This window comes from Leishmania panamensis, assembly GCF_000755165.1.
Source record: "Leishmania panamensis strain MHOM/PA/94/PSC-1 chromosome 6 sequence".
NCBI lineage: Eukaryota > Euglenozoa > Kinetoplastea > Trypanosomatida > Trypanosomatidae > Leishmania > Leishmania panamensis.
In genome coordinates this window covers 228-25,624 of record NC_025885.1, presented here as the reverse complement: position 1 = coordinate 25,624, position 25,397 = coordinate 228, and the positions used below count along the sequence as shown (strand labels likewise).

Sequence of the window (25,397 nt, the reverse complement as noted above, 5' to 3'; positions counted from 1 at the left end):
GTGTGCGGTTGTGAACGGCGGTACTGGCGACGTGCGGGTGAGTGGGCACGAGCCTGACTGCGATGTATCTCATTACACGATGTTACCGCGAAGGAACCCTGCAACTCACCGCACGTATACACGGCTCATTCGCTCTCTCCATGTATCTCCGCGCCACGCTGCTGTCTTGTGTGGTTTCTTTCGCCTTTGGTTCGGTAAACGCCGACCATTCCCCCCCTCCCCACTCTGCGTGTGCTAGAGTTGTACTATAGCTTTTGGTGACACTTTTTGTTTGATGGCGGTGGTCGTTGCACACTGATGCGCGGCTTGGTGGAGGTCTCGGGAGGGGGGCCGCCAGTCTGTGCTTCTCGCTTCTTTATCCCCTCTTCCCACCGCTCTCTTCTCCGTTGCATTTTTTCCTCCACGTGCGTTGTATGTCTCTCCGTCCTCTCCCTCGTTTCTCTGTGGCGCCGTAGTAGCGTTCGCATGGACGTATAAGGGCATTCTCCAATTGCCTCTTGTCTTCTTCGCTCTTGAGAGACAGCGGCAAGCGTGGGGTGGCATTCACAGGCACTGCTGCGCGGCTATCGAGCAAGGGAGGGACAGACAGACGCCCCGGGAGAGAGTGACAGCGACGCATGCATTCAGCTGAAATACCGCACCCATACATCTACGCACAGGCTGAAAGGGAGGGGGGGGGAGGCGCCGAGGCTTTCCCAGTCTCTGCCGGCCATTTGTTTTGCCCTTTCGTCTTATGTGTTGCGCCCTCTCTTGCAGTCTCCGTCGTCCCCTCCCTCCTGTGCGCCAAACGCGCACACCCAGCAGAAAAGGCGTCGCCATTGTAGGCGCAAAGCGGCGAATCGCGGGCCGCACAGCTCACATCCACCGAGGAAGAAAAGGAGCACGCGCACTTCATTCACTCGCCCATATGCAAGCAACAAAGGAAACGAGGATGCAGATCAACTGGCAAGAGGCAAGAGGGAGTGGGGTGGGCGACATTCTTTCCTCTTTTCCTACTCAGTACTTTCAAAACATATCTTCTCATGGCACTGTCACACCTGAATTGGCTTCTTCCTCTTCCTCTTGCTCTTGCTCTTGCCACCGCTGTACCATTTTCCCCCCTCTTCGGCTGTGCCCATGTGTTGGCAGCTCTCCTCTTTTTTCTCTGTCGTTGTTGACTGTATTCGTTGTGTTCTCAGCCGATCGACAGATCGCGCGACTGACGTGGAGGCCATCCGTAGGGGCCTTGCCGGAATCGCCTCCCGCCTGCGCCGCCCTCGATGCTCTTGTGCCTTTTCTTCTGTTGTGCGTTCTTTTGGCGTATATGTTTATCTCTCGCATGTATGTTTCACCTCCTTTGGGTCTCTCTCTTTCCTTCTCGCTCGCGTTCAAATCCCCAAGCCGACTCCATTCGGCCGCTGCTCATCACGCCCCCTGCCTCTCCTCCGGTACCTCTCGCTTACTGCGTCTTTGGTGTTTGCGTGCTTCGCGCCCCCTTCTACTCTCATCGCGTGTACCCAGTTTGCCGCTGCCCCCCTCCCCCCTCCATACTTGCCCTTCGCTGACTCAGCATTCTTTTTCGGTTCCTGTTCTGTGCTTCTCCAGCTCCCTGTCTTCCCTCCCCTCTCCTCGCATATTTCTTCTCGCTTCCGCACACACACACACACACACACACACGCGCTTTCTTTGGTTGCTCGAACGCGTATCGCCAGTCGAAAAGACGCCGCGCTTCCGCGTTCTAGTTTTGTGTTCCGCTCTTGACCTCTGCCTTCGCTAGTGAGGCTATTCTTTTGGATTTCCTCCGAGATGTCGGCCGCGGCAGTCTGTATCTCTCGGAGGAACACGATCGTCAAGGGGCGAAGAGCGCCTCCACTTTGTTTCTCGTTTCTCACGGCGCCCCTGTTGGCACCTCTCTCTCTGTTCCACACCCTCTATATTTCGTTTGCGAGTATCATAGGAAGAGAACTGAGTGGGTGGGTGGTGCGGGGGGGGGGGTGCAGAGAGAGAGAGAGAGGCGGGGGAGAGTTGCTGAACCGGAGCGCAAGATTGATGGAATTCGCTTGGCTGCGACTTTGACGGGAATGGTGATAGTCTGTAGCAGTGGGGCAGTGTTGATTGAAATCGCCTTCCTCACTTCGGCGTAGGCCGCTCGTCTCCTCTTCCTCTCAGCCCCCCCTCCCACCGTGTCTTCCTCGAATTTTATGCTGATGCGTTTCCTTCTTATTCGCGACGACCTCTTCCTACTTCTGCCTCCCTTTGTTTCCTCCACGGTCAAGCCGAGATTCCCCGCTTCACTCCCCTCGTATGTGTGCATGCCCGCTGCTCGTCTTCTCTCTTTCGCGTGCTCTTTCCGTTGGCTCCCCCCTTTTCCATCGTGCAGACGATGGCGTTGCTGGCTTGTTGCCTCGTGTCTCTTGCTCCCTTTTGACCGCTTCGCCTGTCGTCTCCCCGTTATGATTCGCGTGACTCATCGTGTCTGTGCTCTTCTCTTTTACTCCTTCTCTTGCGCCTTGGAGGGCGCCTCATGGATTGACCGTCCTCCTCCTCCTCCTCTGCGCCGCCCTCCCCCCTTACTTTCCTACTTCCTCTTCTCCCTCTGTCCCCCTTCGCTGTTCATCTCCTCTGTGTGCCTCGTCTCGCTTTCTATGTGCGCGCGTATGTGTGTCGTAGTCCAAAGAAGCCAAAAGGGTCATGATCGACTCTTCACGTATGGAGAAGGCGGGATGCTGCGAAACGCGTCGCGCCGGATGTGGGCTCATACCTCGCCAACACCCTTTTGCAGAGGATTTCCGGTGCCATCCGTCCCTCCCCCTTCTCTTCCTTCAGCCCTTGTACGTGTGTGTCTCTGTCTTCTACACACCTGTACTCCCCATCTCTGCTTCTTCCCTCCACATCTTTGGTGGTTCGCTTGGTCACCTCGACTTCCGCCACCCCCTGACGCATGAACAGCGCATCCCTCTCCGCCTGCCTCTCTCTCCTGTCTCCTCCTAACCCCCTCTTACCTTCTGTTTTTCATCTCTTCCCTTTGACCGTCTTTTTCTCTCTGGCTGCTCACTCACACATCACCACTCTCGCCACTACCACCACGCATCTTGTTTAGCTTCACAGGTCTCGTGTGCGCTTCTGTGTGAGATCCATTGCCACCATATGTACGTCTTCCTCCCTCTGTCTTCTCCCTTTCACCTTCTGTAGCCATAAAACCGACGGCGACGGCGACGACCAGCCAAAAAAAAGAAGAAATCAGTCATACGTTGGTTGCGCTCCTTGCTTCGTGTGCGCGTGCGTGTGTGCGTGTGCGTGTGTGTCCGATCGAGTACGTCCCCTCCGCTTTCCTCCCCCTCTCCCCCACCCCCAATCTTCCGCGCCAACTCATCAACGCATCCTCTCCCGTCCACCCCACCCTCGCTCTCGCTCCTTTGTTTATTTGTCTTTCTTTTTCTCGTCTCTCCCCCCTCTTTCACGTCGTTCGTCTCCCCCACCCCGGCCCGCCGTCTTCCGAAAGTCGTCATTGTGCGATTTTCACTTATTGGCTCGTTTCCCCTTTTCTTTCCGTGTGTGCTCTGAGAAGGTACACCCACACCCACACACACGCACACACACACACACACACACACGCACAGAGGGGCACTACAGAGAGAGAGAGAGAGGAAGGCACCCGGCAGGCAGAGGGATACGCAGCAGCAGTATACAACAGGAGGGAGAAGGGCGCGGAAAAGTAAGGAAGCGAGCACACTTCACACTGCATTCCTCTCCTTCCTTTTCTCCTCCTAATCTCCTCTTTTCGGCTCCACCTCTCGCCTCCCTGTCCTCCACCCCCTCACTCTCTCCTCTCTCAGCGACTCTCTCTCGCTCTCTCTCTTTACCACTGCAGCTCCCGGCAGCTCCCAGCAGCGATACGAAGCATTACATCTCGTCTCCTCTCTTCTCCTCTCCACCCTTCCCCTTCCTTCATTTTTGTGTTGCTGCACTGTCGGTCGCCTCCCCCTCCCCGTCTCCTGTCTTCTGCCTCCTCGCCCTCTGATCTCTAAAAAGAGAAGCAAAAAGGCGCCTATCACTCCCCCAAAAACTCTGTCCTCTCTTCGCCTCTGTTCTTTGCCATTCACACAAGGATAGACACGCCTGCACACGCAGTCAGTCTACAACTTTACCTCCTCCTCTCCTCATTCCTGTTCTGTCTATCTCTTTATCTGTCTCTCTACGTGTGTCTGTGAATCAGCGTCTTGCGGTAGAAGTGGTGCCTACGAGCGAGCGCGAAGGTGACATTCGTTCTCTGTCTCCCTTTCTGCGACTTTGCCTGTGCGCTTGTGTGTGCGTGTGTGTGTGTGCTTCCTTCTCACCATTTCCACCACTCCTCCTTGTCTCCTTTCTTCCTTCACTCCCCCCTTTTCTCTCATCTTTCCCTCCTCGCTCCTCTCGTCTTTCCTCCGCACACTTTTTTCCCTTTCAGTTGAGTTCATCAACGTCAGGACGCTCCAGGTCTCTCTCACCTTCCCCCTTTCCTCTTTCGCTTCTCCACCACCTCCTCGCTCGTATACACAACGCCTCACGCGCCTCTTTCTCCCGCCTCCGGCACTCTTTGTTGATTATTCCCCCCTCCCTTTAAGGTTCCCCTATCGCATCCAGCAGCAACAACGGCCACATCAGTAGAGCAGGCGGAGAAGAGTTTTTCTTTTCTCCCTTTTTTTGAATTTGTTTGGAAAGCACCGCCTTACTCACCTCGCTGCGGCTTTTTCCTCTTTTCGCGCTTGTGACCATCATCCGGTTAACCCTTTTTGCTCCTTTCCCTTCCTCTCTCTACCCACACCGACCATCCTCTCTTCCGTCACCCCGCCCTTCATCCGCAACCATGTCTGGTGCTTCGAAGAACTTTTACGCCTCGATGGTTTTGAAGTCAAACTACCCAGATGCGCAACCGCTGACGTCGACGGGGGCGCCGCTGAAGAAGGGCCAACAGCCGTATCGCAGCTCACACTACAGCAGCGCAACGGCAAACCCCAGCGCCTTCCCTGTGCTGACTCAGCCTCTCGCTCTGCCCGTGGGGCTGCAGAGCCCGCAGACACTGCCGGCGAACGTGCTCCGTCCGACAGAGCTCATTCCGACGGCCAGCCACGAATCTTCTGACTCTTCGAAGCACTCAGCGAAGATGTACACCCATAACCCCTACGCCTCTACCTGCACCACCCCGTCTACGTACCTCTCGCAGAGCACCAGTATGGAGAGCGGCACCTTCGCTTCGCCCTACGCGACCGTGACGGCGCCTCGCACCAGTGCCATAACGCCGCCGCACTCCAGCGGCGCCAGCACCTTTCCGGTGTACGCCGCGTCGGAGGGCAGCTGTGGTGAGGCCGGCGCGCTGGCGAACATGCTGGAAGACCAGTTCCTCAGTATCCTTGGGAACATTCCCTCGACGGCGATGTCGTCCCGCGGCCGCCACATTCTCCTCAACGTCCTCCGGCTGCAGCACATTGATAAGATTCAGATGATTTACGATGAACTTGTTCCGCAGTTCAACACTCTTGCGATGGACCAGCACGGTTGTCACGTCGCGCGCACGCTCATCGAATACATCTCAACCCCGCAGATGGAGGCGCTGGTGCCGTACATAGACCCGAAAGTCATTCGGCAGATGGCCACCACCACACAGCACACCCGCCGCGTTCTGCAGGCGGTCTTCGAGCACCACAAGTCCGATGCGCTTATGCCCATCGTTGAGGTGGTGACGTCGGACTGCCAGCTCCTATCGGTCACGCAGCAGGGCTGCATAGCGATCATTCGTATCATCGAGTACGCGAAGCCGGCCCAGAAGCGGACGCTCATTAGCGCCCTCGTGCCGCTCCTCTCCACGTTGGCCAAGAATCAGTTTGGTAACTACGTGGTGCAGTGCATTCTCAAGAACATCGAGGGCTACGTCTCGCTGAACGACTTGGTTGGCAGCTTCCAGGGCCACTGGGTGGAGCTGTCGTGTGATAAGTACAGCTCCAACGTGATGGAGAAGATTGTGGGAATGCTCAAGGGAACTTTGCGCCAGCGCATTGTGAACGAGCTCATCTTTGACGTGACACACCTCCAGTGCCTCATGCAGAACAGCTTCGGCAATTACGTTCTGCAGGCGATGATTGGCAGCGCGGTGAACCAGTACGAGTATGGGCTGATTTACGACGCCGTCACGCCACTTTTACACACAAGTCCGTATGGGCACCGGATCGAGGCGAAGCTGAAGGGTCGCTATGATGCCCTGTACAGCAAGCCGGTCCCGGCAATCGCTACCCCAGTCGATGCTACGTCCAAGTAGAGAGCCACCAATGACTTTCTCTCTTCTAGATCAGTTTCCCTTCTTCTGTCCCTGGGCAATGACTGGAGAGCGAGCGAGAGAGACGGAGCGGCTTGCCAAGGGAGGTCGCGTATTCGACAGAAAAAAGGGCGAAGCAGAAAAGGCCAGGGGCACGCGAGTGGTTTGAGTAGTGAGCGCAAATGGTGGCCGAGAGAGATGAAAGCGAGTGGTGCCTTCCATATTACCTCGGCGCGTATGTGCCCATGTCGATCCCCCCTTGGTGCAACACCATGTTCTGGCAGTTTGTGCGCCGGCGCTTGTGTTTAGGCGTGACACTGCGGCTATCGATGTACGCGCATGTGACAACGGGGCGGCGAGTCAATTGGGTTGATGACAACAGCGATGTCGATGGATTGCCCCCCTCTCTTCTCTCCTTTCTTGTCTTTTTCTTGAGCGTTTAGTTTCTTGCGGGGACCCTCTCCAATCTGCGCAAAGGTACGTGTGTACGTTCAACAAGGTATCTTGTTCCGTCCTGTCTTCCTCTCTCTCTCTCTCTCTCCCCGTTTTACCTGCTTTCACTGAACACCAGCTTTTCTCTGCACCTCGCCTCTTCGCCGCCGCCGCCACCGCCTCCTGTGTCCTCCCCCTTCTTCGTCTGTGCCCCCCACCCGCTCTCATCTTTTCTCCCTCTATCGTTCTTCACCCTATCACGCACATGCGCCCACGAACTCCACTTCCGCATACGTGTTGTCCCTCCCCCTCTTTCGTGGCTAGACGGAGAGTGACGAAATGGGGAAAGGAAAGCGAGCACCGCTCGGCACAGGAGGAGAATGTTTCTGAGGCTGTGCCGCAGCTCTGTTCGTCCGCTGCTTCCCCACACTTCTTTTTCGCTCTCTGTGCACTGTTGCCCGCCGCCACCCTCACCCACGCCCTCCGCACTACTTGTCTCTCTCTCTCTCTCTTGTGTGTGTTTTTCTTCTGTGCATCAAGCCCTGCTGAAGTGTGGACGCCTCAGTGTGTGACATCTCAAGGGGTGCAGTGCCCCCCGCTCCCCCACTCTGTGTGCGGATGCCAGGGCTGACCTCTCTCATCTCTGCTAACGCCGAATCACCTCTGGCGGTGGCAGGGTCAGGCACCTACGACATGGGGAGGTCGGCTCGATGTGTCGCCGCGGATGTCGGCGGCCAGGTTCGGGGTGGTGTGGCGTCGGAGCGACCCACGGCAGTGAGAGCATGCCTGTACGGATCCATATAATGGGGAGAGTCGTGACTCGAGCCTCTCTCGCCAGGCCCTCGCTGCCTGCTGGTGCAGGAGGCCTGGGCCACCCGGAGAAACGTACCACGCGGGGAGCGGCATGGCGGGTGCGGCCGCGAGGCGACCTGTGAGGCGGGTGGGTGGGCAGGGTCTGAGGCAGAGGTCGTACCCCGATGATCGAGCCGGCGTATTGCTGAACGACGTGCCTACGGCTGCTTCGCACAACGTGATTGGGTGCTCGATAGGGCCGTGTCGAGCGAAGTTGAGCTCAGGCTGCATCGAAGACTAGACACTGCGGGAAGAACAGCTATCATTATTTCTTCCCGCTCCTCTCGCTTAGCTTTCTGTTTTTCCTTTCTTTTCTTGGCGAAGTCGTAGTTCATCCACACTGAAAGCCTCAGCGCTGGCGGCGCCGTTAGCGAGACGTCAGTGTCAAGTGTACATGATTGGTGTTCCACAGTGTGTGTTGGCATCTCTGTTCACCCAGTCCCCATGCACGGATGTAGAACTCTTCACGTATGAGAGGGTTTTGTTTTGCTACCCCGTTGTGTGTGTGTTGCCCTCTCTTTCCTTGCTGGTGTATATCTCAGTTTTCTCTTCACTCTCCTTCTCATGAAGGGGCGCATCACTCGCGGTCCGGGGCGTGCTTGCCGACTATCTTTTCTTATCGGACGCCTTTTAGGTACGCACGGGGGGATGCAATGCCTGTGCGTGTCGTTCACAGCGTTGCCGAGAGCATCTGTGGGCCACGCTGGAAGGAGGCGTCGTTGCCGATACTTTTCTCTTTGCCGCGTGCTGCTACATCGCTACTGCTCGGCATTTGTGCACCTCGCATTTTTCTCTTCCATCCCCGTTTGCCTCTCACGAGCGCGGTCGGGAACATACTGACGCTTTGCTCTCTCCTCCCTTGCCCGAGGATTTTCTAGCGATGTAGTTATGGAGACGACGAGAGGAGAGGTAGAGAGAGAGAAGACACGCAGAGGGTTAATAGGAAATGTTTGTGGTGCCATGTACATACCCGCTCCCGACGTACGATGGCGGCTGGCCCTCGACGTCCGCCATATCACCCCTGCGCGTGAAGGGGGAAGGGGTGGGCTGTGGGGCGTGTAAGAAAGAAAGTTGTCAACGCCATTTCGATTACCGCCGGCGATGAGAAAACTCATTTGGTGAATGTCGAGTTGAAGTATCGTTGTCTCACGTGTGTGTGCGTGCGGGGAGAAGAGGTAGCGAAACAGCAACGATGCATCGACATGTTTGTGCACACCACACACGCGTTTTCGGGTCGTAGCTGCAGGAGCGCCTTCTCATGTTGCTTCTCGCTTGTTTGTCAGGTTCGTTCTGCGTAATGGGCTACAGCCGAGACCTTCTCTCGTTGTTGCTGATGTTGAGGACGTGAGTCATTTTTTCAGACGGAGACGGAGGCATCTGGCAGTGCGTGTGTGTGTACATGTAACGTCTTGTCGGTGTGCAAACACCCAGGCGGACACACGCTAACGGAGGGCGGCGGGGATCGTGATGGTGCGCGCGCACGCGTGTGCCGGTGTACTTGTACGTGCGTTTGAGCAGGTTGGCTCTTTCCTCTGTTCGTCTCCTTTTGGACGGTCTCCCTTTCGCCCCCCTTTTTCTTGCTTTCTTCTTCAGCCGGCGCTGAGTTGTGCACCGCATTGTTTTCACTCTTGTGTTGCTCATTCGCAGCCTCCTCCCACGTATCAGCATCCCCCATATCCAGACTTTCTCTGGGCACTCTTCTTTGCGTGTGCTGTCCGTTCTCGTCGTGTGTCTTGATGACCTCTTCACCTCTCTGCTGTACTTGAATCTCTCCGTCTCTGAAGAGCCTCCACGTGGTAAGAGTGCAATGTCAAGTAGGTGTACGTGTATGGGCTTTGAAGGAGAGGGCTAGGGGGAACTGAGTGCACCGACACCGACACAGACAGGGAGGGTTTAGAATCTCCGCTCCTTTCCCCCACCCGCGCAAGCACGCTGCGGTTACGATGCGCTGAGGGTGACGGGAGGGTCGATAGAAGTGCGTGTAGTTTTTCTTTTATCTCTATCGAAAGCCTGGCGTGTGGGGGAGGACCGTGACGGCGGTGTCCTTCCTTCTGCACTGCTCATCTATTCAGGCAACCACAGACGCACATGCACACACCACAGGAGAGACTGCGATCGCGGCAGACACTGTTGGCGTACTCACTGAGGTGTCTCGCTGAGGGGCAACCATTGATGAGCGGCGGAAATCAGTGTATTAAGGTCAACAGCAATGCGAAGCACCAATCAAACATTGCGAATAGAGAAGGCCACCCACCCACCCACAATATGACGTGCCTGCAGGAGGGAGAGACATCGCTACGGTGGTGTCGTTGGTGGCTACTCTAAGTAGAGCCCAATACGAGGTGTCTCGTCGCATTCGTGAAGAGGTGATACGCGCGTAGGGAAAGGCGAAAAAGAAAGTGGTGGTGAGAAGACGCTTGACTCTCTTTCCACGATCAGGAGCTCACCGCTCAACGCCCCACGTGCCGCTAGGCCCATCTCGACCGGCGCATCCTTTCACTGTGTAGTTAGTGCTCACACAGACTGCCTCTGTGAGCGGATCCGCAGGGTGACTTCACGGGACTCCGTTCTACTCCCCCCACTGCCCACTCTTCTCTCCAGGATTCTTCTTTATTCGCCTCTGCGCTCAGGATGAGAGTACGCCTTATTGTCAGCTCTTTCCACCTCGCGCCGCGACTCCGAGGAGAGTGGTGACCACACACACACACGCCCAAGACGGCCTCGACTTTTGTCACCACCGTGCCTTCTCTCATTTCGTTGTAAGTGCGTCTCTCTCTCTCTCTCCTCTCGCTCTTTTCCCCCTGCACTCATCTCCTCCCTGAGCACTGAGACGCCGTGTTCGATAATGTGCAGCTGAGGCGACAGCGATGCGCTACTGGGACGCGTATACTTAATGCGTTCGTGGAGGGGGGGGCGGCATGAAGATGGCCGAGACTGCAATGCCGGAGTCTCTGGCGTCGCCGCACGACCCCTCACTTGCTTTTTGAGCGGACTCTGGTGTCCCACGACTGAAGCTGCGAGTCAGGCATGCGTTTGTGGTGGCGCTGTGCTTAGTGGCCAATGCGAGACTTCTGGGGATCCGCGACACCGTCGCTGCCACTTCAGCGCCGCTACTAACGCAGGAGGCATAGTTCTCGAACCTAGCAACAGCTCTCCACGCCAGCTTCCACTGTCGTGGTCTTAGTGGGGCGCTGCTCTCACCACAGTACGCGCACCCCCTGAAGTGACTTGCACGGACGTCAAAGGTGCGCAATGTCGTAGCGGCGGCTCGCATCGCTCTCCGCTCCCGCCCGCTCTCCCCCCGTTTCCGAACTCGGCGCAAAAGGGCCAGCGGAGAGCGATGGCTGTTAGATGTCGCTGCAGTCCCCAAGCCCTCTGCAATCGCCATCCTCGGCACAGTCATCATTGAACTCTCCTACGCCCTCCAATGACAGCTCTTCGTGACAGCCAGCCACGTAGGTGGCACTCTCGACGACGTGCTGTAGTGCCTCACCGATCTCGAAGGGCGTGTAAGCCGCTTAACGATTGCTTCTCACGGTGCTCACAAGGCGGAGGGGTTTGATCACGGTACCCATACTTCTTCAGCTGCCGTGCACACCGATAGAAGCTGATACTCTATCGTCTCTTGCTCTGCGGAGCTCTCCTTCACTCGCACGTACACCTGCGCGGTGTTGCACTTGCATTATGTGTGACTGCCCCCTCTCCTTCTGCCCTTTTCCCCTCAAGGACGCTGCCAAGAACGAAGGAAGCAAAACAACCTCTCCAGCGCCCTCGATCTTCAAGTCTGTTTCTCGGTGCGTGTGTGCGCTTCAAGGCCCAGCGATCACCTTCCTTCGTTTTTCTCACCTCCAACATCACGGCACTCGATGCCATTGACACCAATGCCCCTCCCCTGCGCGACTTTCTCTTTCGTGCATCCTTTCCGAGTTGTGGCCATGGCTCCACCCACACCTTGCTGTCACCCCTCCCACCTCACTCTCCGGCGGCACTGCACCAATTTCTGCGCAGTGTCGACGCCGCCTTATGCTTCACCATAGTCCTGCGCGCACACGGACATAGCTAGAGAAGAGGCCACCCTGACAAGGGGGATGCGCTACTTCAGACCAGACCGTCCGCTGGTCGCGGCAACAACGTCCTTCGTGCTTTCATCGTGCCGCACCTTCCACTCGCAGCATCGCACTCCCCTCATTCCACAGGCACACGTCAATGACAGGCCTACGGCGCAGCGCATTCACGTTGGCTATTACATTCACCGCCATCAAGTTGTGAAGCACTCGCTGCACCCCCTCGAAGTAGAGATGGGCTACCTTCTTGAGCGCGAACAGCAACGGTACAGCCGGCACGAGTCTGCAGAGTCAGCAACAACCTTCTTCGCGAGTCGCGGGCAGACAATGGACGTTCTCGGCCGCACTGACCCCAATCAGATCAAAGGCAACTTCTTTGGGTTGGAGCACTACCAGGATGCCATGAAGATGGTGATGCAGCGCTACACCCCAGAGAAACGTGTGACAGCTGCGGACATGTGGAAGCCGAACGGCTTGGGCGACGCACCGCCTCCGCGCCACACGCTGCACCGCAAGCTGGACGACTTTCTGTACCTCATCGTCCAGGAGGAGGCAGCGGGGAAGTGGACCATTCCCCACACGGCGCGCAAGGACGGTGAGTCGCTCCGCATGACGGCCGATCGCGCCATCTCCACCCAGAACCTCGAGGGGTTGGACTGCTACGTCTGGTCGAACGCGCCGCAGGCGACTGTGTTCCTCAAGGACGACAACACGCGGCTATTCATCTACTCTGCAGTGTACCTCGCCGGCCGTCCGCAGTTTGCCTCCTACGAGCCCAAGCTGAAAGATCACGCGTGGGTGACCCGGCACGAGCTGCTGCAATACAGCGACAGCTTCAAGAGTGCAGAGCTGCTCAAGGCTCTCCTCGACATTAGCGCCGACGGTACCTTCGAGGTTTAACCCGAGCGGCGGCGTCCTTGTCTTTCACTCATTCTTCGATCCTGCGTGGTGTGGTCTTGAGCACGTGGCCCTTTCTTCTCTCGTCGTCGCAGCGCTGACTTTCTTTCTATCCTGTGGTTTCCCGAGTTGGCTGTTGGATGATGATCACGATGGCTGGTTGGTGTCTAGGCGTGCGCATGTGCGTGTGCCTGCCCTCTTTACTGATCGTACGAGCTCGAAAGCCGAAGAAAGCGAACGAGAGACTGACGCACACACACACCAGTGCGTCCACGACGCACTGCGCAGCCGCAATGCCGTGAGGAGCGAGCAGCACGTGTGCTCGTTTTTCCCTCTTTCCCCTTTTCTACTTCTCCTTTCGGTCCCATTCTCCTTGACCTCCCTGTGCTCTGTTGACATGTCTGTCTGTGCGTGTCTCTCTCAATGTAGACCCCTGCCTCACGTGCTACTTTCCCTATTCCCACTACTTCATTACTTCTCCTTTCTTCTCGCTCTCGTTCTCGTCTGTGTGGGCCACCTCCGCTACTCTCTCCCTCGCTGCCGTGTCTCTCGAGCCTCTCACTGCCGTGCAGCCTACAACACCCTTTAACTTCTTATTTGGCACGTTTGGCGTGCTCAGCGCTCTCTTTCATTCACCACTGTTTCTGCTTTCCACTATTGTGCTTCCTCTCCTCTCAGTCCCCCCTCCCTCATACATACGTAGTGTGACACAGAGATACGGAGGCAATCCTCATCTCCGCATACTCGCTTGTAGCCCCTTCGCTTCTTAAGCTGCCGACCCCCTCTCCTGTTCTTTTTCTCGTTCCGCAATCCCAGCAGCAACCATGGCCAAGCAGAAGATTACTGTCAAGGTCAAGGGGAAGTCTGTCTCCTACGAAGGCCACCCCGAGCGTCGACCAAGGGACTTGATGGACATCCTGATCAAGATGGCTGTTGCCGAGAGTGCCGTTGTGGCCACCTTCCGCGAAAACATTGACAACCACAATGACTTTTCCGACGAGCAGGTGATGTCGATGTTTAAGGAAGCGAAGGCGGCGCGCGAGAAAAAGGAACGTTCGAAGGGCGGCAGCTCGAGTGAAGCAGCCGCCCCCGCCTCTGCGCCGGCGGCTTCCACCGAAGAGAAGCCGCAGAAGATCATACTAATCTACTGCGGAAAGCAGCTTTCCTACCAAGGTGTGCCCAGCGGCAAGCGTAGTGCCGTGCTGCAACTCCTCTCCAAGCAGCCTGATGTCACTCAACAGATTGCGGTGGAGACGTTCCGTACGAACCTGCCCGGCGAGACGGCCTCGGACGACGAAATCTGGCACTTGGTGGAGATGCTCAGGGAGAGGAGAAAAGCGAAGGGCCAATCGAAGTCAGGTGCGGGCGAATCGGGCAGCGGGAGTGCAAACCACGCTGCCGTCGAAGACCTAGTCGGCATGTCGGATAAGGAGCGCAACGACCTGAACGACTTTATTCGCCAGGTGTTGGGGCAGCCGACGGTGGATGCGGGCTCCTTATTCCCTAACGATTCCAGAGGGCGCAACGACGGGGTCGAAAGTCCCGAGAGGACGGGGACAGCGCGCAAGTCGGGCAGGGTTACGGTGTATCTGCAGGAGGGGACTACCAACGCTACGAAGCTCATCTCCGCCACGCTAGGCATGTCCTTTTCGGAGTTTTCTTCTATTGTCGATAAGAAGTTTGGCCATCATATGTTGTTATCCTTCTGCGACGGTGACGACGTCTTAGAGGTGGACGACGACGACGTGCTGAACCTGTACTTCGAAAAAGTTGTCGAGGGAGACGCGAAGAAGGAGCGCCTGATTTGCACTAACCCTGAAGACGCCGCAAGGGATGGGGATGATCAGTTGCAGGACGCCCGCCTGCAGAGTGCCTACGGCACGCAGGTTGTGGCGACCCAGGCAAAGGTGTACTCGAACGGCGAGCTCACCGTCACGGAGGACCGCACCTACACCGGCCACACCCTTGCCGTTTACTGCTGCTGCTTCTCACCCAGGGGCGACATGTTCCTCACGGCAAGCCGCGACCGCACCGTCCGCCTATGGAACGTGCGCACTGGCGGCTGCACGTTGATGAAGGGCGGGCACAACGGCTTCGTGCTGTCCTGCGACTTCTCCCCAAAGGGCAACCGCGTCGTTTCCTCCTCTGATGACCGCACTATCAAACTGTGGAGCACGTCATCGTGCAACAAGGTTGCCACATTCAAAGGGCACGAAGACAAGGTGTACTGCGTCAAGTACAACCCTAGCGGCGACTACATCGTGTCTGGCTCCTGCGACAACACGGTACGCGTGTGGAATGCCGAGTCGCAGTCAAAGCTGGCGACGCTGAAGGGCCACAGCCTCGCCGTTTTTTCGTGCGCCTTCAGTAACACCGATAATGGCAAGTACGTCGTGTCTGGCAGCGATGATCGCACCATCAAGATCTGGGACTGGGGTACAAGCAGGGATCTCAAGACGCTGATCGGCCACATCGGTACCGTGTGGTCGGTCATCTTCTCCCACAACGACAGGTACATTGTCAGCGGCAGCATGGACTACGAGCTTATCCTCTGGGATACGGCAACCGGCTCGCGCCTGCGCTCGATGGACGGGCACAAGACGTCGGTGCACCACGCCATCTTCTCGGAGGACGACAAATACATCTTCTCCTGCTCCCGCGACTGGAGCGTCATGGTGTGGCGTACAGATGATGGTGAGCACGTAGAAACCATCATGGGCCACCTCAGCACTGTCTACCACATGGACATCAAGAACAACAAGCTGCTCACCTCCTCCCTTGATGACAAGGTCAAGGTGTGGACGATCAAACATAATTAGGGTTGGGTACCAGCGCAAGCTCTGGGGGTGCGAACACTGGTGGGAGGGACACATGTCCACCGTAGCTGAGAAAGAGGTGTGGGTGGAGGGCACATGATAGAATAGCACGGGCATCATACTTGTACATCATTCTCCTGCTCAGCAGCAGCCATGTACGCAAATACGCACACGGACAGCAGGTATTTTCTCTTACGCAGCACGCAGGGTTGAGGTACGTCTGGCGACCCAAAGAGCGCTCATATGCGTCGCTCTCCTCTTTCCACCGACACCCAAGGCCACTCCAGTTTTTCTTCCCTTTATGTTTCACTTTTCTCGTCATCCACTTCATCGTTGCCTGATTACATTGGTGCACGCGCGTGTGAGCACGACTGTCGGTTGCCCTTTGTTTTTCCCGTATCTCTACGTCTTGCTCGCTGCACAGTGACTGCTGCCACGGGGTAGCATACGGCAGTGCTCTTTCTTCCGTTCACTGCTGCTCTTCCTTCTGTTCCGGGCTAATGGCTCCTTGGTCTTCGCTTCTCCGCCTCGTGACTTCAGTAGTCACCCTCCTCAATGCTTATCACCCTCCTTCCCTCCGTCTCGCCACATTTTTCTCGTTTGCGCGCGCTCTTCTGTCTCTTAAGTGATGCCAGCAGCGAAAGGAAAATCAAAAAAGAGGGGATCAGCGAATGGACAGAGTCGCGCATACACGTTGAGTCATTTTAACTCCGCCTCCGCTCTTTTTTTTGTTTCCCCCCCCTTTCCCTCTTTTTCATCTTTGCTGCTTTCCTGTACGACTTTCTCTCTCTCTCTCTGTTGGTGTGCGCTTGCTTCTGCATGTCTTCGTCTCTTTCTCTGTGTGTGGCTGGTGGTGTCAGCACAGAGGTTTTCCTTCCATGACTCGTTCTTGATTTGCTTTCTATGTTTCTTATCATTTTCTTGCAATTTTCTCTCTCTCTCCCTACCACGCTCTCAGTGGTATGGGTCTGTTCTCTGCATTTCTTCATCCCCATTGCTGACAAATTCTCGACAGCGGAAAAAGAGAGGGGAAAGATGACCGCACACGTGTACCTTACCACGACGACGGAGGCGGGAGGGCAACGTGCAGGCATTCGCAGTCGGCCTGCTGTTCTCGATCGTTTTTTTCTTTTTTTCTTCGCTGCTGGCATTCCCCTTGGGAATCGTGCACTCTCCCCCCCTCCCTCTCCCTCCCCTTCCTCTCGCCCTGCTCCCTCTCGCCCCCCTCTTCGTCTCCACGTCCACCCGCTCGTCTTTCCCTCTTTCTCTTTTTTTTTGCTCGTCTCTCTTTTCTTCTGCCGCTTTACTGTCGACAATTCCCGCTTCTTCTCTTCGTTCGCCCTCTTTTAGCGCCGCGTTGTTTTTTTCTTGCTTGTCCTCCTCGCTCCACAGACGCGCGTGCCTGTGTGATGTGCCGGCGTCGCTGTGGTTAGTTTTGTTTTGGGACTTTCTTTACTATATTGTTCGCACTTGCTCTCCTATCCAGACCTCGTCTTCTCTCTCTCTCTAACGCAGACGAAAGCGACCCTTTTCTTTATTTGTAGAGGCGTTTGTTCGTTTTGTTGTCGCTGTCGCTCACGCTTGTGTGCATTTCCTCCGTGCATGAGTGTGCTCCCTTTCTTCCACGTTTCACTCCTCTCTTGTCCTTTTCCTTGCTTTCATGCATTGCATTGCTGATGGGCGGCGCACGTACGAACCACCAACCTCGGGATACGGGCACGCGCGTATACGTAGTGTGAGTCAGTGAGTGCAGTTTGTGAGTGGACGTGCTTTTGTATGCTGCCGTGTATGCCAGTATTCTCAATATTGTATGTGAGTGTGTGCGCTTGACGTGTGTGCGTGTACACGCCAGTGCACGCTGCGTATGCCCTTCAAGGGTGAGCTTGCGTCTCTCACACCGATAGCCGATTTCACAGTTTTCTCTCCCTCCTATGCCTACGAACCCATGCGCACACACATTTTACCCCCCTTCCCCTCCCCCCACTACAGAGGAAGAATAAATCGGGCAACAATGCCCCTTTCCCGATTTCTCCACTTTCCTCTTTGTTGTTGCTGTTGCTATGGTTTTGCCTTTTAGTCCTTCATTTCTTCATACTGCAGTTATGTTCTATCCACCAGGCCGCGGCTCTTTTTCTTCCCTGTCCTTCTTCCTTCTCGCTGTCATTACGCCGCCTCTTAGTCGCTCTTCCACTTGGCTGTGTTGGGGACTTTGGACTGTTTGTGCGCTCGCCGAAAAGAAAAAAACTGAGAAAACAATGACAATTGTGAGCGTCTCGCATATCGCTGTTCTTTTCTTCTCTTTCTCTTTCCTCCCCCATGCCTTTCAGTTCATTTTCTTCATCTTCCCCTTTTGCTGTTACTCCCATGAAAAGGTCGATCATCCAGAGCAAAAAGAAAAGAGGAAGCGCACAACGACACACACACACACACACGACAAAAATGCCCAAGCGCCACAAGCAAAGCACAAAAATGAAAGAGGCAACGACAACGAAACGGGAAGACACGCTATACAAACACGCATAAAATTGCGCTCTCATGTCTTCCTTCGTCGTAGTACCGCCTCTTCCTCTCTCTCTCCGCCTCAGTCAGTTTTTTGCGGTTACTCCTTTTGCCTTGTCTCCTCCTCTCCCTCTCTGTCTTTGTCTTTGCCTGTGCGGGCGCCATCGCCATCGCCCTCCCTTTTTGCTTCTCGCACATTCCCCCATTTTTTTTTTGATTGTGTTGTGAGTCCGTCGGTTCGTGCTTTGTCTACTTCCCTTTTTATTTTGTTTTGCTGTGTCGCTTTTCTCTTTTCCCTTCTCCATCATGGCGAAGTGCTGAGGGTGCAGACGCGTGTGCACATCAGTGCGCGGCGCCGTTGTTGGTCTTATTTTGTTGTGTGTGGGGAGGGCTGTGTCGTTGATTGTTTTTCATTTCCGCCCCGTTTCTCTTGTCAACTTTGCTTGCCAGAGGACACGGGCATCAGATGAGAGCGAACGGCTGCAAAACAAAAAGTGGAGGAATAAGAAAGAAAAAGCCCTGCGCTGCAGCAGGCGCACCACAACGCAGACACCAACCGTTCCCCAAAGAATGAGGAGGCAAGCGGATAGACAGGCGCATAGCTGAGGTGCTTAATACATATTTGGCGACGGCGATCCTTCACACTGACTCGCGGTGCCGATGCCCGACTCAGATTATCTCCCTTTTCTGGTTTGTCGGGCCTTTGCGTGTCGTCGCTCTTCGCCGTTTCCCTTCCTCGTTCATCTCAAGCTCTCTCTCTTTCTGCGCGTGCACTTGTGTGTGTATTTGTGTGTGGGTGCGCTTCTCCGAGCTGTGCTTTCCTTTTTCTTTCTTATCGCTTCTTCTTTTCTCTCTATTGTTGGTGTCTTCTAACCCCGTTTCCTCCAAAAAACAAAGCACCGAAAAGTCTCCGGAAAGAACAAAACGCGGCACAGTTGTTTGACTCATCGAGAATACTCTCTGCGTGCTTGGTCGCCTGCAAACACAAAGGGGGTATGCCGTATGAGGCGAGAAGGCGAGAGAGGCGGTGGAACGCGTCTCTTCTGTCTCTCGTCTCACTCTCCCTTGCATCGCGTGCTTTTGGGTAAGAACAGCTCTGTCTTACACCACCACCGCGTCTTTTGCCTCTGCTGGTCATCATCGACAGCAACGTTTGCGCGCGAACCTCGTGCGTATAGCACCCAACGGGTGTCCACCACAGTCGCACTGTTCGTGCTTCTCGGTGCACTTCGCTGGTATCGTCTCCGCACTGTTACAAGTTCCGCAGGCATGCAAGGATCGCCTCTTCCCTCACCCTCCATCTACTACACGACTTGCATTTTCCATTCTCTCTCTGCGCATGGACTTCTCCCTCATTCGCATTGCCATGACGCATATACAGAAAGATGTATACATCCTGCTCGAGACCCCTGATGATCCTGGTCATCTCGCCGTGATGTCACGCTGTACTACTCACTCCACGAGACAGCCAAGAGCCTGCAGTATGGCCTCAGGTACGGCTGCGAACTCTTGGTGTCTGGGGGTAGGACGGCGCTGACGGAGTGGCGAAGATACTTGCAGTCATGATCAGGCTCGGACTACCTCACTATGCATCACGCCGATGATTAAGTACCCCCACATCTATGCTTCGACGAACCTAGTCTTCGATGCAGCCTGAGCTCAACTTCGCTCGACACGGCCCTATCGAGCACCCAATCACGTTGTGCGAAGCAGCCGTAGGCACGTCGTTCAGCAATACGCCGGCTCGATCATCGGGGTACGACCTCTGCCTCAGACCCTGCCCACCCACCCGCCTCACAGGTCGCCTCGCGGCCGCACCCGCCATGCCGCTCCCCGCGTGGTACGTTTCTCCGGGTGGCCCAGGCCTCCTGCACCAGCAGGCAGCGAGGGCCTGGCGAGAGAGGCTCGAGTCACGACTCTCCCCATTATATGGATCCGTACAGGCATGCTCTCACTGCCGTGGGTCGCTCCGACGCCACACCACCCCGAACCTGGCCGCCGACATCCGCGGCGACACATCGAGCCGACCTCCCCATGTCGTAGGTGCCTGACCCTGCCACCGCCAGAGGTGATTCGGCGTTAGCAGAGATGAGAGAGGTCAGCCCTGGCATCCGCACACAGAGTGGGGGAGCGGGGGGCACTGCACCCCTTGAGATGTCACACACTGAGGCGTCCACGCTTCATCAGGGTAGCGGGGGGGGGGAAGAAAAGCAGTGCAAAGCATGACATACAGTCACATCACAGAGTCTTAGAGGGCCTTGGCCTGAAACTGGCAGACTTTCTCCCTGAGATCGTCTGGCATGCATCCAGACCACCCCCTACTATCTACAAGACAGACGCCACTGCTGACGCCCTCGAGCAAAAGCCTGAACGCGGTTTGCTTGGATCGAGGCATGCACTCCAACCAGGTCCGTGTGGCCCCAGTTGCGCAGCACTCATCCGAGGAAGGAGCGAGAAAGCACAAGATCAGCCTGTTGGGTTCCTGGCCCCACTCGATGGCATACGACTTCTCCTAGACGAGAGGAATTTAGCCGTGCTGCAACAGAAGTGTATGCGAGCGGTGGTTTTAGACGTCTGTCTGCTCACTTGTCCGTCGTAGTGCGTCATGCTGAAGGAGGAACCTTCCTCGGGTATGGCACACAAGGACAGCAGCTGGCTGTTTTCTCGTCTACCTATCCCCTGTGCTCTAACCACCACATCGGCAGGTCCCCCGTGACCTTCCTCTCTTCTGCACAGCGGAGGGAGTGCACAACCCATCCGGTAATGACCTTTTTTCCTTTTTACCTTCACGGGCGCTCTTCGTCGACAGCCTCGATTAAAACTCCCTCTCCCAATCACTCAACGCCATTACCACCACAATCTGCCCTATTTTGTCTGCCCCCCTCTCTCTCTCTGATTCACCACTAGTCTCTTGTGCACACCTGTGGATGCTCTCGTAAAGACGTGCCTCATTACTGGACACGTGCACCACACACACACACCATCCCTACGACGAACGGCGTACTCCCCCTCCCATGCCCATTCGTGCACTGCCCCTGGAGGGACTGACCTCTATCGCAGCCTTTTTCGATCCCTCTTCGGTCCCCCTCGCCTTCACAAGCGCCTCGCCTACCGGGCGAGTTGCGGGGGAGCTCGCTGCCTTCGCTTGCCCTGCGCACTGCTATGGCCATGCTGCTTCACCGCAGACGCCAATGCTGAGCATGGACCCGTCCTTTATGGAGCGCGTCGCTGTTATAACGGACACCCAGCAAGTGAAGAATGCGGAGTGGTGGATGGTGCGGAGCCGTCGCCTCATCCACGACGACCCCTACCCATACCCTCTGCGCAGCGTGTACTTCTGTCTGAGCTCGGCACTGGAGCTGTCAGTGGATCTCCTCGCGCGCGTGCCACTCTGCGCGTCCACTGTCACAATACTCAACCTGAATGCCCGCTGCGACAGCCACAATCACATCTCCAGCCTCGGCGTCATATCTCGTCTCGTCCACTTGCGCGAGCTGATCATGAAGAACACGACAGTGCTGCAGTCCACTCGCCAGCTACCTATGGTCATGACACCGGAGCTCCACGCGGTATTTCGAAAGCTGCGCAAGCTCGTTGTTGGCGACTTCTATCTAGTGAAACATCTCCCCCTGCACGACTTGCCGGAGCTGGAGGAGGTAGACTTGGCTGGAACCGGTGTGACGAGCGACATCGTACTGGCACTGTCGAGCTGCCACCGCGTGCATACCCTCACACTAAGCGGTTGCGTCGGCATCGACTGTTTTGCACCTCTGACAGCACTGACCCACCTCTCTCGGCTTGACGTGTCGCACACACACCTTGACAATGCGGAGCTTCTCCACCTCTGCCGCAGCTGTTCACAGCTGCGCTTTCTTGCACTGAATAGCTGCAACCACATCACGGACTTCTCTCCACTAGCTCTCCTAGAGAATCTGACGTATCTCCACGTGGCCCGAACACGCTTCCGCACCTCTGACCTGGAGCGCATCAAGGCTCTTCCAGAGCTGGAGGAAGTGCACATGTCGTCGTGCCGCGTCGTCGACACTTTCACGCCGCTAGCTGACCTGCGAACGCTGCGGGTGCTTGACTTACGGGACACGTGGATGGACGACGCCGGGATCGAGGCTATCGCGCGGTGCTGCCAGCTGAAACGCCTCAACTTAAGCTCCTGCCCCGCCATCGAACATTTCTCGCCCCTCGCACAGCTCTCGATGCTGGATGAACTTAACCTCTCGTGCTCGCCGGTGACGGACACATGCCTGGCAATGCTCTGCGCCTCCGCCTTGAGCCTTCGCGTCATCCTGCTCCACGGGTGTCGTCTTGTGAGCGACTTCACGCCGCTTCGCAAGCTTTCGTCGCTTGAGGAGGTTGGTGTCTGTGACACAGCCTTCAACGATGACGGACTTGAGGCGGTGGCCCAGTGTCCTCAGCTGGCGAAGTTGCACCTACACGTCTGCACCGGGGTGACATCGTTGTCCCCGCTGGCGGCTTGCGCTCATCTTGTCTACCTCGGCATCGGTGGCACGCGCTTCTCCAGCAATTCTTCTGAGTCCGAGTGCTCGTCTCTCCAGGAGCGCGGCGTGCGGCTTAGTCATCAAGTGTTTCTAGGCACTGACTTTTAGTCACCCAGTGATGTGATGTCGTACGCATCGCATCAGACCACCTTCCCTGCAATTCTGAGATTTCATCTGATGGAGATGACGAAAGTGTGTGCAACGGGGGGAGAGACGGTGACAGTGCTAGTAAGTGCTGTCTGCATCTCTACTGTAGTGACTCGGCACTCCATTTTCTTTCTTTGTTTTTCTCTGCCGCTGTCTTTTTTCTTTTCTCAAGCGTTCTTCCAATGCGCGTGGTGTCAGTGACACGGAGGGGGGGAGGGGCGGGTCACGCAGGCCCTGTCTCATAGCACCCATTCGCTCTCTGTTTTGCTCATTTTTTTCTTTGGGAGAGGATGAGGCACGCCCACCTCTTCTTCAACAAACTCGTCACAGTATCAGGGGTCATACGCACGGACTCTGGCTGCCCTCTCATTTTCTTTCCCTCAATCAGCCAGACGTTCGCTTTCTGTCTTATTCTCCCGCTCCTTCCTAGCTTGTCGTTCTGCTCCGAGATTCCACTCTGTTTGGGACCTTTTGGCGCTTGTAGTGCTACGCTGTTATGCTTCGCTTTTCGCTTTTCTCTCTGCAGCTTAGCCATCTGTGCAACAAACATCTACGTCTCTCACTCTTGCTCAGCTTTTCTTCTTTCGTTTCCTCTTCTTTTCCCAGCCTAGCGTATGATCTGCTTTTCTTCTCCTTCTGTTGCATCTGCTGGGGTCGTGCTGTGCGGTGGTCTACACAAGTGCGGGGCCCGCACACATTTGCATGCCTATGCAGACATGTCGGTACCGAAACACGGGAACATGAGGTACAGAAGTCTTAAGTGTCCATACGCATACGGTAAGGTGCTAGCGCCTGCTTAGCTCTGGCTGCAGAATAATAATGGCAGTATATGCTCCCCCTTTCCCTCCCCTCCTCTTCCTTTCAATGTGCATGTGAGCGTAGACTCTACACCACCTCCCCCAGAGAAATACCTCTTCCTTTTTTTCCTCTTCGAGAGATCCACTGCAGCACCGATAGCCCCATGCGCACACAAAAGTGGTGCAACCCTTCCAGCTTACCAAAGCGGATTTTGCTCCCGCTCCTCTGCACTCTTTGTTCGTGATTGCTGCTTGCTGATTCCGTGGCTTTTCTCTCGGTGGGGTTTCTGCCCTACGCTGCTCTGTTCCGTTTTCTCTGATTACGCGTGTCTTCTCCCTCCTTGCCCTTTTCTCTTTTTATTCTCTTGTACTTACGTCATTTCCACTGACGTCATTATCACCTCCATCGTCTATGCCGCGCAGTCGTTCATCGAGCACTCCTCTTCGTGCGTAGGAGCGTGTGGATAGAAGGCGTGCCATTTCTCTCCCTCAACACTCCTGCATCGACCCGCGCATGTTGGACCTGACACAGAAACTAAAGCGTTCAAACAAACGAAACCATCTGCTTCGCCTTTTGCTGGCATCTTTTGCTTTTTTCCTTCTTCCTTCATCTCTTCTACCCCCCCCCCCCCCCGAGTGCATCTTCATTTTCAGTCTCACGACTCTCTCTTGCACACCTCATATGCGCGCGTGTATGTGTGTGTGTGTGCGTTTGTGGGTGTTTATGTATGTGTGTGTGTGGGTGTTTATGTATGTGCTTCCTTTACGGAGTTCCACTCGGCCCTCTTGCTTTCGTTGCCTTTTACTTTCACCTTTTGCCATGCTTGCCTCACCTACTTCCTCGCCCTCTCTCATTGCGCCTGTGCCACACAAACACATACATGCTCGAGTATTTATTTGGGACTTGCTGTCTGTCTCTGCATCTACACAATATTTCCTCTGACATGTATTGAATCGTCTGGCGAGATGTATGCACATCCACACATACCCGCACAGTCAACTGCTAGGTCTGCAGTCCTAGCGCCTTTTCCTTTGAAGACGAAGACCTGCAGCCCCATTTTGGCTTATCCGCTGCGTCTTACTCCCAAGGTGCACTGCCCTCAGGGGCTAAGTCACAGAGCAACCTTCCCCTTTCTTTGCATCCCCCGTAGCTGTGGATGTTGCTGGCCAACTAACTTTACACAGCCCCCTTTACTGGCTCATATGGTCTCCATCATGTTCTCTCCTCCTCCCACTCGCTCTCACGTTCTCTTCGCCCGTCTCTTACATAACCGTCACTCGCGTCTTTTGGGGTCGTTCCTGCTGCTGCTGCGGCGATAGCTCTTCGACTCGTTCCCCGTTCTCAGTTCATCTTCGAGCTACCCGCCTTTCCCTACCCAACCCCTAACGCAACACAACCATGGCCAAGGGTAAGCGCTCCGCTGACGCCAAGGGCAGCCAGAAGCGCCAGAAGAAGGTGCTGCGCGACAACATTCGCGGCATCACGCGCGGCTGCATCCGCCGCATGGCGCGCCGCGGTGGCGTGAAGCGCATTTCGGGCGACCTCTACGAGGAGGTGCGCCGCGTGCTGAAGGCCTACGTGGAGGACATTGTGCGCTGCAGCACGGCCTACACCGAGTACGCGCGCAAGAAGACAGTCACGGCGGTCGATGTCGTGAATGCGCTTCGCAAGCGCGGCCACATCCTGTACGGCTACGCGTAAATCAATCGTCACACCGTAGCTTTTGCTGAGCGCGTCTGCAACACACCCAATTATAGACTTCTTGTTTCTTTTTCCGCATTCTCCTCCCCTACTTCCCTTCCTCTCCGGCCTACCCTGCCGTGCCTCTTCTTTCTCCCGCTCCCCCGCTTCAGCACCTCATCTCACCCCACAACAGGCGTCCTAGCTAAATATGCGTCCCTCTGTGAGCGTATTGGTATGAAGCTGTCAGAGACAGAAAGTAAAGTCAAATGCACGAAAGAGAGATGAAAAGTTCCACGAGCAACGATACGGATGGAGAGCCACAGGAAAAAGGACTGCAGACAGAGCTAAAAGAATGTGCTCACCTCGACAGTGGCAACTGATGATTATGGGCACTTGGACCCACCCACAAACCCTTTCTTAGCCTTTG

The 25,397-nt window shown here is 55.8% G+C and overlaps 5 protein-coding genes across 5 annotated transcripts, besides 4 other annotated features; all 5 read left to right on the top strand.

Annotated features, from left to right (window-relative positions):
* Positions 1 to 4,825: 4,825 nt before the first annotated feature.
* Positions 4,826 to 6,271, top strand: PUF5 (pumilio/PUF RNA binding protein 5, putative; the record flags this gene model as incomplete). Its single annotated transcript, XM_010705586.1, has 1 exon — positions 4,826 to 6,271. The coding sequence occupies one exon, from the start codon at positions 4,826 to 4,828 to the stop codon at positions 6,269 to 6,271; it is 1,446 nt and encodes a 481-aa protein (XP_010703888.1).
* Positions 6,272 to 7,254: 983 nt separating this feature from the next.
* Positions 7,255 to 7,799: a repeat region.
* Positions 7,800 to 11,640: 3,841 nt separating this feature from the next.
* Positions 11,641 to 12,516, top strand: LPMP_060040 (mitochondrial ribosomal protein-like protein; the record flags this gene model as incomplete). Its single annotated transcript, XM_010705585.1, has 1 exon — positions 11,641 to 12,516. The coding sequence occupies one exon, from the start codon at positions 11,641 to 11,643 to the stop codon at positions 12,514 to 12,516; it is 876 nt and encodes a 291-aa protein (XP_010703887.1).
* Positions 12,517 to 13,337: 821 nt separating this feature from the next.
* LPMP_060030 (hypothetical protein) lies at positions 13,338 to 15,332 on the top strand (the record flags this gene model as incomplete). Its single annotated transcript, XM_010705584.1, has 1 exon — positions 13,338 to 15,332. One exon carries the CDS (start codon positions 13,338 to 13,340, stop codon positions 15,330 to 15,332), a length of 1,995 nt encoding a protein of 664 aa, XP_010703886.1.
* A 3,963-nt stretch (positions 15,333 to 19,295) lies between these two features.
* Positions 19,296 to 19,434: a repeat region.
* Positions 19,435 to 19,468: 34 nt separating this feature from the next.
* Positions 19,469 to 20,022: a repeat region.
* A 24-nt stretch (positions 20,023 to 20,046) lies between these two features.
* Positions 20,047 to 20,422: a repeat region.
* Positions 20,423 to 20,842: 420 nt separating this feature from the next.
* On the top strand, positions 20,843 to 22,450 carry LPMP_060020 (hypothetical protein; the record flags this gene model as incomplete). The annotated part of the gene is made up of 1 exon (XM_010705583.1): positions 20,843 to 22,450. One exon carries the CDS (start codon positions 20,843 to 20,845, stop codon positions 22,448 to 22,450), a length of 1,608 nt encoding a protein of 535 aa, XP_010703885.1.
* Positions 22,451 to 24,685: 2,235 nt separating this feature from the next.
* LPMP_060010 (histone H4) lies at positions 24,686 to 24,988 on the top strand (the record flags this gene model as incomplete). The annotated part of the gene is made up of 1 exon (XM_010705582.1): positions 24,686 to 24,988. One exon carries the CDS (start codon positions 24,686 to 24,688, stop codon positions 24,986 to 24,988), a length of 303 nt encoding a protein of 100 aa, XP_010703884.1.
* Between the last annotated feature and the right edge of the window lie 409 nt (positions 24,989 to 25,397).